The sequence below is a fragment of the Erpetoichthys calabaricus genome, chromosome 13 (assembly GCF_900747795.2).
Source record: "Erpetoichthys calabaricus chromosome 13, fErpCal1.3, whole genome shotgun sequence".
In the NCBI taxonomy this organism is placed as follows: domain Eukaryota; kingdom Metazoa; phylum Chordata; class Cladistia; order Polypteriformes; family Polypteridae; genus Erpetoichthys; species Erpetoichthys calabaricus.
The window spans coordinates 103,530,998-103,544,527 of record NC_041406.2 but is presented as its reverse complement, the minus strand read 5'-3'; the positions used below and the strand labels follow the sequence as shown (position 1 = coordinate 103,544,527).

Genomic DNA, 13,530 nt, shown 5'->3' with positions numbered 1-13,530 from the left:
GTCTGGCCCAAAGAAGATGTTGGCTTATACAAATACCCTACACATATTGATATATGAACATATTCAGAAAAATTACGACACATGGATTTTCCAGATTGAATAGTTCTGTATTGCATTTAAGAAAAGAGTCCACGACTGGATTATTCTTGTATTTTTGTATTTTATGGGTAAGTTACACATGGTCATTACTTGATACTGGACTTGCATTTCCATGATTTGTAGTAGTTGCAAAACACAAAACAATCATGCAATCAACAGTTTTGTAGCAGCTAATTGCATTCTAAACACCTAACAAGAAAAGTCAGGCTCTTATGTTTACTCACAGACAGATCTGGAAAGGTACGAGAGTAGTGGAGTGCATGTCTATTTCACCAGGTGCTAAAACCCACATTAAAATAATTTAAGTAAATGCAAAAGGGTGTCTCAATGGCTGTATAGGACATTGGCAAGAAGAATGACATTACTTCAAGAAAGTCAATAATAAAGGTTAAAGAATGCACAAAACACAGAAAATTCTGAAGAGAACACTTTTCAACTAAACTGAAGGTGAAATGCACTATAACCAGTGTTTATTCTGTTGTGGGTTTGTTCATTTTTATGATGACAGGAAAACCATATGACACCAGAAAGATTGTTCAAGAAAGCTGAAATAGGAAAGGAATTTTACTTTTCATCATAATCAACAAATCTATGCACATAGCACGGTATCAAGGAATAGCTAAAGAACATCGGGGAAAAACGTTTCTCAAGTAATCTACTTAGAACCAATGTGAGTTCCATTAGCCATATCAAATTCTGCATAGTGTGTTTTGGACATTAAAGATGTGCAGGATTATCTTAATTTAATGAAACAGGAACCAACAGGATGGTCTGATTTGCAGCACATTCTTACACTGAGTAGTTTCCACTTTTAAGACCCATCGAGACAAGCATGAGACAATCCATAACAATTTTAATACTCTTAATACATTTATTTTGTGGTGGACAGCCAGTGACCTGACCTGACTGGGATGCCTCCAAAATGGAAGGACCAGGGGCGAGAGCATGCTCAGGGCATTATCTCCAACGGATCACTAGGCGGCACCCCCCCATGGGTTGCTACAGCGCCTTGGATTCCCACAGGGCAAGCTGGGAATTGGAGTTTAGTGGCTCAGCACTGTTGGGTTCCAGGGGTGGTGCCAGGGGGTGCTGTGGGGTCTCCTGAGTACTATTACATTGGGCTCCCACCTTACCCAGAAGTCCTTCCGGATCAATCCTACAGGACACTGGAAGTACTCCCGAGCATTACATACAAGGAGCCATCTGTCACTACTATGGGGCCAGAGTCGGGAGGAAGGTGACAAAAATACTGGAGGAGGTGCAAAGAGAGATGAAGAAAACATGAGGCGTGTGCATTTCTGTGCTGTATACCGTGCTTGTGTAGCAAACGATTTGGGAATTGTTTCCCACAGCCAAAATAAAGTCGTGTATTTTGTTTCTGTCAGGTTTGGGGAGCTGAAGAGCTCTCTGCAAGACACACTTTAAAAGGAGTCTCATTGCATTTTCCATATTCATAATGCAAGTGTGTCCAGCTATAGCAGACATCATTCCCATTTTAAAGAACCACTTGACTGGTCATTATGCTGCTCTGGAAGTCTGTGTGGTTGGCTGCAACCAGTAATTAGAAGGTTCTTAATATTTTTCCTATTACTGCCTCCTTTTGCTATTTGTACAGTAAGCACAACAGTTATACAGTAGGTCTGAAGAATTCTGGGACATTTTGATATGAAGGTGTCCTATAAAATCAGAGAAGAATGCATTTATGGTAACAAATGTAAATTCTCCTGCAAACATTTGGAGTTTTCCATAAAACAGAATAGGGTACCCATGTTTTTGGTTTTTTTTTTTATTAGCTTGTATGTTTGCCGTTTTTACTAATTTCTACAATGATGATTGGCTGCCCTTCCACATCAAGATATTTGATTACAGATATAACAGCTGTTTTATATGAACATCCCTACCATACTCAAAAAGGTTAAGATCCACTTCTCTAGTTTATTTTAAAAAATGTACTGGTTATATGTTACAAAATATAAAAAGATTTAAATAAAACACTAAAATGTTTTCAATTTATACGCAAACATCAGTTGTTTGAAAATATGTTAAGATATTTCATAATAGTCTTGATTCCAACCTTAGGCACAATGTGGCCAAGAAATTAACAGAGTTGGCATGGAAAACATAAGGCTAGATGAACTTTTATAGGTAATGGTAAACACTCAAGAGTTTCTAATTAATATATTAATGTATTAACATAATATCTTATGATAATACCAATTATTCCTCTTTTTTTGCAAATAGTTCAGTCTTCTGATGAAAGAAAGTCTTGCCTGATGTTTGGTGGCAAATTTTGTGCTAGAGGTTTTTATTAATTACCACGGCAAGACGTCATATCAAACCAAACAAAAGAGGCCTTGTAATGGAGTCAACCAACTTGGTGGTCTTCATATATCACACAACTTTTCCTAGGACAAGTGTATCATGTCTATTTGGAAATTATTTCTATGTTACATAAAAAAGAACCTCCAATGCAAAACGCCTTTTTTGCAAGAAGGGAGATGGAACATTAGGTTAATCTAAGCCATGATGCTGGCACTTTCCGCATATATTGCATCTTGTTATGTATAGTAATTAGTTTTACTCCGGTCCATACAACTCTTAAATAAAAAGAAAAACAAAAAAGATCCGAAATTCATTCAAACCAATCTAACTAGCATAAAATAAATCCTTACGATGTTTACTGTGTCCTATGAGATTTTTGACTGATCTACAGTACATGGGCCTCTCTAAATATTATACACCTGTAGGACAGAGTGCAACTCAGATTTGACTGAATTATACTGGTTCAGTAGGTAATTTCTAAACTCAACACCCATACATATGTACACTATGTACAATTTGGCTACAGAGATAAAGATTTGGTTGTAGAGTACCTACTCATCTGAACCAATCTATGCCGTCTTTTGATGACAACTCCGCAAAACAGCTATACTTTAATAGTTTACAGAGAAAAACGAAACCAAAGACCATGGCTACTTGTATGATGCACCTGTTGCAAGGAAAGGCAAAGCATGAGTATGAAAAATAAAAGGAATGAAGACAGATATTGTTTGGATAATGTATCCAGTCAAAGTATCTCTCAGGATTTTTTGTATAATAGAGAAATTAAAGACTAGATAGATAGATAGATAGATAGATAGATAGATAGATAGATAGATAGATAGATACTTTATTAATAATCCCAATGGGAAATTCACATTCTTCAGCAGCAGCATACTGATACAATAAATAATATTAAATTAAAGAATGATAATAATACAGGTGAAAAAAACAGACCATAACTATGTATAATGTTAAATATTAACGTTTACCCCCCCTGGTGGAATTAAAGAGTCGCATAGTTTGGGGGAGGAACGATCTCCTCAATCTGTCTGTGGAGCAGGACAGTGACAGCAGTCTGTCGCTGAAGCTGCTCTTCTGTCTGGAGATGACATTATTTAGTGGATGCAGTGGATTCTCCATAATTGATAGGAGCCTGCTGAGCGCCCTTCGCTCTGCCACAGATGTTAAACTGTCCAGCTCCATGCCAACAATAGAGCCTGCCTTCCTCACCAGTTTGTCCAGGCGTGAGGCGTCTTTCCTCTTAATGCTGCCTCCCCAGCACACCACTGCGTAGAAGAGGGCGCTCGCCACAACTGTTTGATAGAACATCTGCAGCATCTTATTGCAGATGTTGAAGGAAGCCAGCCTTCTAAGGAAGTATAACCGGCTTTGTCCTTTCTTGCACAGCGCATCAGTATTGGCAGTCCAGTCTAATTTATCATCCAGCTGCACTCCCAGATATTTATAGGTCTGCACCATCTGCACACAGTCACCTTTGATGATCACTGGGTCTATGAGGGGTCTGGGCCTCCTAAAATCCACCACGAGCTCCTTGGTTTTGCTGGTGTTCAGGTGTAGGTGGTTTGAGTCGGACCATTTAACAAAGTCATTGATTAGGTCCCTATACTCCTCCTCCAGCCCATTCCTGATACAGCCCACGATAGCAGTGTCATCTGCGAACTTTTGCACATGGCAGGACTCCGAGTTGTATTGGAAGTCCGATGTATATAGGCTGAACAGGACCGGAGAAAGTACAGTCCCTTGTGGCGCTCCTGTGTTGCTGACCACAATGTCAGACGTGCAGTTCCCAAGACGCACATACTGAGGTCTGTCTTTAAGATAGTCCACGATCCATGCCACTAGGTATGAATCTAATCCCATCTCTGTCAGCTTGTCCCTAAGGAGCAGAGGTTGGATTGTGTTGAAGGCGCTAGAGAAGTCTAGAAACATAATTCTTACAGCACCACTGCCTCTGTCCAAGTGAGAGAGGGATCGGTGTAGCATATAGATGATGGCATCTTCCGCTCCCACCTTCTCCTGATATGCAAACTGCAGAGGGTCAAGGGCGTGTTGAACCTGTGGCCTAAGGTGGTGAAGCAGCAGCCTCTCCATGGTCTTCATCACATGTGATGTCAGAGCAACAGGCCGAAAGTCATTCAGCTCACTAGGACGTGATACCTTTGGGACTGGGGTGATACAAGATGTTTTCCAAAGCCTCGGGACTCTCCCCTGTTCCAGGCTCAGGTTGAAGATGCGCTGTAGAGGACCCCCCAGCTCCGATGCACAGACCTTCAGCAGTCGTGGCGATACTCCATCTGGACCCGCTGCTTTGCTGGCACGAAGTCTCCTCAGCTCTCTGCTCACTTGCGCTGTTGTTATTATGGGTGGAGATGTTTTTCCTATGCTGGTATCAGCAGAAGGATGTGTGGAGGGTGCAGTACTCCGAGGTGAGAGTGAGAGTGGGTTAGGGTGGTCAAACCTGTTAAAAAAGTTATTCATTTGGTTTGCTCTCTTCACGTCTCTCTCAATGGTGGTACCCCCGCTTCGAGCTGCAGCCAGTGATGATCTTCATCCCATCCCACACTTCCTTCATGCTGTTATTCTGCAACTTCTGCTCCAGCTTTCTCCTGTACTGCTCCTTCGCCGCCCTGAGTTGGACTCGGAGTTCCTTCTGCACGCGCTTGAGCTCATGCTGATCACCGTCTTTAAAAGCCCTTTTCTTCTGATTCAAAAGGCCCTTGATGTCACTTGTAATCCATGGCTTGTTGTTAGCATAGCAGCGTACTGTTCTTACTGGAACTACAATGTCCATACAGAAGTTGATGTAGTCAGTAGTGCAGTCAACAACTTCCTCAATGTTCTCATTATGAGATCCCTGCAGGATATCCCAGTCTGTAGTTCCAAAAAGTTCTCTCAGAGTATTCTCAGCCTCCGGGGTCCACTTCCTGAATGAACGTGAAGATCATAGAAGACACTTAAAGGACCCGTGAGATGAAGGAGAATGGCCACGGAGCGTCTCGCAGGGACCTTAAACATGAGACTTTGTGCCAAGAGATTGACCCAGGACCGTCTCGCGATGATGTAGAACATGAGATTTTTGCAAGACACGCCCTACTTACAACCAATATCAAATAAAACCACGGGCAGAAAAACACTCAGTCATGTAAAGGCTTTGAGCACACACAGATCCAGGGTTCTCAGCGCTCATAAAGCGTATAAAGGACAATACGTTATAGATGAAACATCGATGACTAAGTAAAGAAGAAAGAGCAGCATGGAGAAAAGAGACTCAAAAGCGTTGGAGAGAAAAAAATGCAAAAAAGAAAAAGAATAATCTAGGTGCAAATTCAGAAAATAAGGAAAGTAATAATCAGCCCGGAACAAGTGGAATTGAAAAAAAGCACGTGCAATCGGGCTCAGAATTAAAAGACAAAGTAGAACTTCATAAAGATGTTCAAAAACGTTGGCGCTATACACATGCAGAGAAAGTTAAAGAATATGAAAGCAGGAAAATTAGAAAGTATAAAAAAAAGAAAGTAAAGATCGCAGTAGCAGAAACAAATGGAAATTATTACTTGAAAAAAGGGAAAATAATCCCCACCAACCAGGTGTCATTGAAAAAAAGCAGGACAAAGAGAGGTCAGAAATAGAAGACAAAGAGTAGAAAACAAAGTAAAACGTCATAAAGAGGTTAAAAAACAAGGGGGCCAAACACATGCAGAGCAGGTTAGAGATAATGAAAACAGTGGAATTCAAAAGACTAAAAAAAAAAAACGTAGGCACAAAACACATGCAGAGCAAGATACAGAACATGAAAGCAGAAAAAAAACTAAAGTGTCAAAACAAATAAAGTAAAGATCGCATTAGCGCAAAGAGACATTATTACACAGAGAAATAATGAAAAAGCAAATAGAGATTGAATATATGGACATCGGTGATATGTCAAAAGTATGTAAATATTGTAAGGCTTTGAAGTTTAAGTCAGAGAATTTCAAAAACGGGGTTTACCTCACATGCATTTATTGGTTACTTTGCAAAAAAAATTATTAACTGCTTATGATGAAGATTGTTTTGTCTGTGCTGAAATTCCAAACAGAGAAACCTATCCTGAATTATGATACAAAGTCATTAAACACATGTCTCACGGACCTCATTTAAAAGATTCAGCATGTTGGGACTCGAAAGATTCCAAATATTGTTTTAAACGAAGTTCTGAAATAAAAGTGAAACTAATGAAATAGCAACAATTCAAAGAAAAAAAAAATCTTAAAAGTGTGTATGCGGAAAACCAAACACGGGGACTGGTGAACGAAGCCCCCTAGTAGTCTATAAAAAATTTTATATAGTCAAGCATAGGCTACATTTATACTGCTAAATGCAAGCTCCCACTAATGTCACTATCCTGTAATGATTTAAATAATTAATGATAGCTACTCATCTTAGTAGCTTGTATTACTGTTTATATAAAGAGTGTAAAGATTATAGGGTCTGTGTGCTTAAGATATAGCTTTGTTTTACCTTTCACATAGTTTGTACATGGTGTCCACACAAAGTAAAGAACTCTGTGACAACACCAATAGTCGTGCCTTGTCTTTATTACAGCAAACGTAAAAAAGCAAAACAGCAAAGCCCAGATCAGTCACTTTACTTTGCCTCATCCTTCCATCCATCCTCATAATCCACTTACCCTGGGCAGGGCTGCAGAGCAGCTAGAGCCCATCCCAGCAATCATCGGGCACAAGATGGGAACAATCCCTGGACAGGGGACCAGCCAATAACAGGGTGAACACACACACGATCATGGAACCTCTAGCCAACTCCACAAAAGGAAGACGACTGAAATGTAGTGCACAATGTAAATGTTTCTTTAGATCTTAGACAAAAAATGGAAAAGACATTTAAAGAGACTTTTTTTTTTCTTTCTTAATGACACTGAAAATAAGTTAGCGGGCCACTAAGGCTGACTGAGGGAGTATGCTGTGCTCTTTTGTTATTTGAGGCAAATCAAGTGAGGTGACTGATCCTTTTTTCACATCAGGATTACATTTGAATTCTCAAAGTGATGCAATTACATTTGTGTACTGCAGCAGATAACAGTGGTTGTAAACTAGGGCTGCACGATAACAGAAAAAAATGATTATCACGATTATTTTGCTCAAAATTTTTATCACGATTAATAATGACGATTATTCCTTTGGTAAATGAAGTCTGTGACCAAACCAGTGTAGCCTCGGCCAGTTATTCACAGATGCTGCCCTAATCATATTAGCTGCGTTGTCCGTTGTGATGAACACAAGTCTTTCTTCCACCAAGCCCCAAGCGGACATCGCTTCTTTGAGGCCGACTGCAATAAACTCCGCTGTATGGTCTTGTGGGAAAAACGAAGTTTGCAAAAGCTTGCTTTTCATCTCAAACTCGCTGTCAATAAAATGAACTGTCAAGCTCAAATACGGTTCTGCAGTTCTGCTTGACCATAAGTCGGTCGTGGCAGCAAAATATTCAAGGCTGAACCTGAGAATTTCTCTTTCTATTTCTTTTCGGCATTTCGCATACAGCGAGGGCAGCGCAACATTGGAAAAATGGTTGCGTGAGGGAATGCTATATCTTTTATCAAGTGTTGCGATCATTTTTTTAAACCCCTCACTGCTTACGGTGGTTATTGGACACATATCCTTGGCTATATGGTACGTGATCGCCTCTGTTATTTCCCGTTGTCTTTGCGAGCTATGCAGATATGGTATTGCGTTGAACAATGTCCCTGATATTGTTGTCTGTGTTGTGGATGGCTGGTAATTTTTTGTTGTTGCTGTTTGTGCCTTCAGTCGTTGAAATTCTTGATAGTGTACTTTGTGGTGGCTTTTAAGGTGGTTGATGAGGTCTGTTGTGTTACCTTGGGACGTTTGGACGGAACAGGAGCAAAGTTTGCACAAGACTCGTACCTGATCAACATCACATTCCTCGAAATCGAAATAGTTCCAGACAACTGAGTATGACCCCTTTTTAGGAACTAACGATCGCACTTATGCACCTTCCTCACGTTGCTCCGCCATCATATGTTTATTCTGACTGACTGTTATTGCTGCTATTGACTTCTACTGCTTCAGAAAGCGCTTGCAATCTAGACGCAGTAACGTCATAGTGACGCAGTCCAATCCGTAAACTCAGCCCATAAAAAACAGTTTGGTATTTATACTGTAAAATCGCGACGATATTTATTAACTGATCGTGGGTCATAAATATCGTTATCATGAGAAAAAAAAGATTAATCGTGCAGCCCTATTGTAAACACTCCTTAACTACACATTCTAGTCATTGGTAATTCAAAATTATATTGGCAAATAGTAAATGCAAATGTTTTCAAAGGCATTAAACGTTTCTTTGGTGAACTTACTGCTTTTGTCAATGATTTATAAACAGACAAGTGAATTATGCGTACAAGCATTAAGAAAGTAACATTTTAAATAAACAGCAATAACCCTCTCAAACAACTGTACCTATAAATCATTCTCTGTCCAGAAATATGGGAACAGACTACCAATTCCACATCACCCAAAATCTAGACACACACCCAATACAGCAGAGGTGGGAACTGCCATGCATGCCACTACACTATAGTATCATGACATTTGGTTAACATTATGGCAATATTGCTATTCTTTCTAATATTTTAAAATATATTCAACATTAAGAAACATTTTTGCACAATATAATATTATTTCCTTTTTGTACATTTGAGTAAAGTTGAAACCTTAGCCACTATAAGCACAAAATGTGTGAAAATGTTACACCTAATATGAAAAATCATTAACTGAAATCCAAAAATGGAATGAAAATAAGTGTCATCATAATCTCCATAGTAAGACTGAGAAAATAATACATAGCATAATATACTAAGAATTGTGCAGCTTTAACCTTAACGCAATTCCTTGCAAGAGGAGCACTGAAATTTACAGTAGGGTTGAAAAGATTGTGCAATACTTAAAATTTACTGTTGGAATAGATACCTATATCCATTTAAATTCTACGGTGACATTCATTTACTCTGATATGCGTATAGCATGTCATTAAAAGCACCTTAAACTCATTTAATGAACTTAAACACATAAATATGTTGAAAATGATTAATAAATAATAAAAGTTAATTTAAAAGAAAACACTTGGAAGAAATAGTTGGTTAATTCGGACGAATGTGATAAAACATGCAACAAGGTGGCCCAATGTGATTTGAGATTTCGTCTCTGCTTTCTTCTACATTGAATTCTCATAATTCACAGTGTATAACTTATAAAAAACAGACTTGAGGGAGAGTAACATTTGTAACTTTGTAGTTTGAAGTACATGATTTTCATTTTCTTGAAAACTGCATATCCCAAATTGAGGTCTCTTTTTTTCTCATAACATTTTACAAACCAAAATGAACCCAAACACTTGTCTTAAACATGGACAGAACATTTTGTCCTGAACTCTCCCCAATATTACTACTTTTATATACTGTTTAGATTTTTCCCTCCATCTCTACCAGTTCTGACTTTTTAGTAGGCGTACCTGTACTTTCAGAGCCTAAAACCTCTCTCATACATTACTGCTGTGAAGAAAGTAATATGCTTTAAAATCTTATAATTTCTCATTGTAAGCCCATCAACACTAAGGGAGCGGGGAAAATAGGCCAAAAAACCACCTCCTGTGCATTTCATGTGGCCGTTTACTTAAAGAGTTATACATCCAGCTGAATTGGAGTTGGTAATATTAACCCATCCAACCTCAAAAAATTTACAGAATTGTGCTCCTACCTATCTAACATTTACAGTTTGATACTGCTTTTCAAACTAGAAATACAAGCATGGGGAGCTCCTGTGGAAGGCTGAAGGATACACATAGTGTGGGCAGTACTATTCAGTGGTCTTTGGATTAATTTAGCATCGCAAAAAAAGTCTTGTACATGCCCTACTATACCAAAAAACTCAACTAATCCATATGCTTGCAGTATCATGTACCTAAAGGCCATGTCACATTAGACAACTTTTCTACAGATTTTCAGTCATTAATATAAATCTATATATAATCTATCGATAATATAAATCATTAAAATAATCTTGCGTAATCCCCCATTAACATCCCCAGTGACTCACTAACTAGCCCGCGACTTGCACCGACAACATCAAACAATTTTCATATGCATGTACAAAGCATATAATGCAGTGATGAGGTGTGGGTGCTTTGGTACAACAGAATGGCAAAAACGTGCTGAGATTGCAGCTGAACTCACCATACCCCTTACACAGCACCAGCTATGTAAGGCAGTCATAAAAAGGGGCAAGCACAACTGTGCTGGAAAGTTGTCAGCAGCCTGGTAAATTTGCAATGCCAAGCTATTTTCATTCATGAAAAACTGTCATGGTCTGGTGATGAGATCAGCTACTGCAGTCAGCAAGTCTGACACACCCTATGAGTAGAAGTCAGGCAATTTGACATTGGCTTAAGGCTACAAGAGTGAGACAGTTATCCATACAGTGTCTTGCCAATGGAAAACAGCGTTTTTAACCCAGTCCTTATAATACTTACACTAGTAGGGTCAGAACTACAGCATTATTTCTCCACTTAACATATAACAAGCACTTTCATCAAAGCACTGTAACATGAACAATACTTTCCACTCTATCTGCAGCATTCATTTTTCAACAGCTTGATTTTTCTAGGGAAAGACTTCAAGTTGGACAAACCCTGAAAACTCTACAACATATATAAAAATCTATAGACATTTACCCTTTTGGGCTCTAACCTATGTGAATCTGCAGTATTGTCCAAGATTTTTTGTTCACTTCATGGCAATATTTTATTGAAGCAGTCCCCACTGGAGCAAATTATTTCTTTTGCACTGTATATGTTTTTTTTAGTATTGCAAATAACAAAAACATGTTGAACTGATAGGAATGTCTAACAAATGACACAGTATCTTCTTGTTCTTCAGATTACAAATGTTGTTTCTGAAAGGAGTTGTAATACCATTTAGGCACTTATTACTGATACCTTAAACAGGAGAAAAAATAATCTCTCAAATGTAAAAACAAACAACACACACAGATGAACTCTAATCTTATCAATAATGTGAGTAAAGAAAAAACAGTAAATTGCAAATATTATTGGAGGGATAGAAACACTGCATAGGCTTTTACTACTTCTGTGCTTCTAGTATGTCACTTAGCAGAGTGGTCAGACAAATGTTAAGATTTTTTTTTTCAAGTTATCAGACACAACAAAAACAGGAACTAGCCACAAAAAAAAAAAAAAAAAAAAAAAAAAAAAAAAAAAAAAGGCTTAAAATCTAAGAAATAAAAAGGGCCAATAAAAAAAAATTAACTGCATACTTTGTAGCCATGACTGTACTCCCATTTACCAAAAAGATGCCTCATTGCCTTTAAAATTTTCTGGGAATTTCTTACTAGTTAATGGAAGTACAATGGAAATGTAATTGAAAGAATAATGCAGTTCATATCTGCATCCAATGTTATAAGTATATGAACAGCAAAACTGAATATGCCAAACATTATCACAGTGCTAGAAAAGTGTTAAGTAACCAAAAGTGAATTAACATCTCCATCTAGAGGACACTTAAGAAATCAAAGGCAATGCATACAGTCCAAACACTAACTGTTTGTACATCATTTTGTATATTTTATTTTTTCTCTAGTTGTGTTAATTGAAATGTTTGTTGCAGATAAAGGAAAATTTTAATAGTCTGACTTATTACTTTTCCTCCCTTTTTTATTTACTGAAAACACACAACACTACCGTTACTATACTGAAAAGTTTAATTTGTTCAAAATAAGTGATAATCAAAAAGTTATGGCAGTTAGACAGACAGTTGGAATTCTGTTCTGTTATTTTTCAGTATTACCAAGAAAAATATGCATTTATGACGTGGTTCAGCTTTGTATCATTAATATGAAACTTTACACTTGCCTGTGGAAGAGACATAATAGTAAAACTATTGGGTTGAGGATAAATAATGTTGAGACTTTAACCTGAACTTGTAATGTCAGTCAGCGAAACTGGCACCAATATTACACCAGCACTTTTAAAATCAGCCGATGACATTGAGAAAAAAACAACTTTTTAGAGTTTGTGATTATTGGAAGTGAGCATATGCCCCTGATCTGCTGAAGAGCAGTTTCTTTAGTCAGTGATGTTAAATATTTTAGTTCATGGTAAGCAGCTTCAATAGCTTATCCAAAAATAGTACTATACAGATTTGAATATTATATATATTCAGCGCATCCACCATTTCTAAAACTGTTTGAGAAAACCAATTATTTGACCATGCTTTCGTTTTTTCGTGCAACCTGATGTGTAATAGGAAATAAAGGTTGTTACAAAAGACAGAAGGATGTAATTGTTACCTTCATAGAATCAGTTTGTTTTTTTGCATAAATAAAGGAAAAAAAACAGTTTCATCAAATTCAAATTCATACATCTGTATCCTGGAAATATTACAAATATCTTAGCCATTGTTTTTACCTGCCCATAAAATGTTTAGGTTTAATATTAAATGTTTTATTTTTTGGAGACATTGTCTACTGAAAATGGAAGATGTCATTCTTACCATACAAATGACAGATCTGTGCCTGCAGACCTTGCAGAAGTTCCTTGTTAGCTCGTGAAGCAGCTGCATGGATGATTTCAATTAGGTGGGCTGACAACTGTGCATTTCGTGGTCCTAGTTGGGCCAATTGCAAGGGCAGCTTTGCCAACCACCGAGAAAGCACCTTGCTCCTGATCAAAACAAATTGCAAGGTAAGATAATCCCATATAGTATAAAAGATACCTGGTAAATCAGTAATGAAAACAGACAGTTGTTTAGGACCGAAAGTTAAAAACCTAATCGTATACTTCCTAATAAATAATTGTCTTACAAAATAGTTATGGCTCATGCGATAATATACATCATGGTATTAAAATAGGTTTTCAGATTAAACAAAAATAAATATGAATTGATCTACCTTCTTGTAAATTTAGGATTCAACAATAATTAACTTCATTGCAATTGACTCTTGAAATAGTCAGTTTAAGCATTCACTTGTTGATACTTTATATACTGGTTTTCAAAGAAAG

At 37.7% G+C, this 13,530-nt stretch overlaps 1 protein-coding gene across 1 annotated transcript in view; it reads right to left on the bottom strand.

The window, feature by feature from the left end:
- The window catches only part of tex10 (testis expressed 10), a 120,231-nt gene that overhangs the window by 72,321 nt on the left and 34,380 nt on the right, over window positions 1-13,530 (bottom strand). The window contains exon 8 of the mRNA XM_051935563.1: window positions 13,022-13,191. Within this exon, the coding sequence (XP_051791523.1) occupies window positions 13,022-13,191 (170 nt within the window). The remainder of the gene's footprint in view (window positions 1-13,021; window positions 13,192-13,530) is intronic.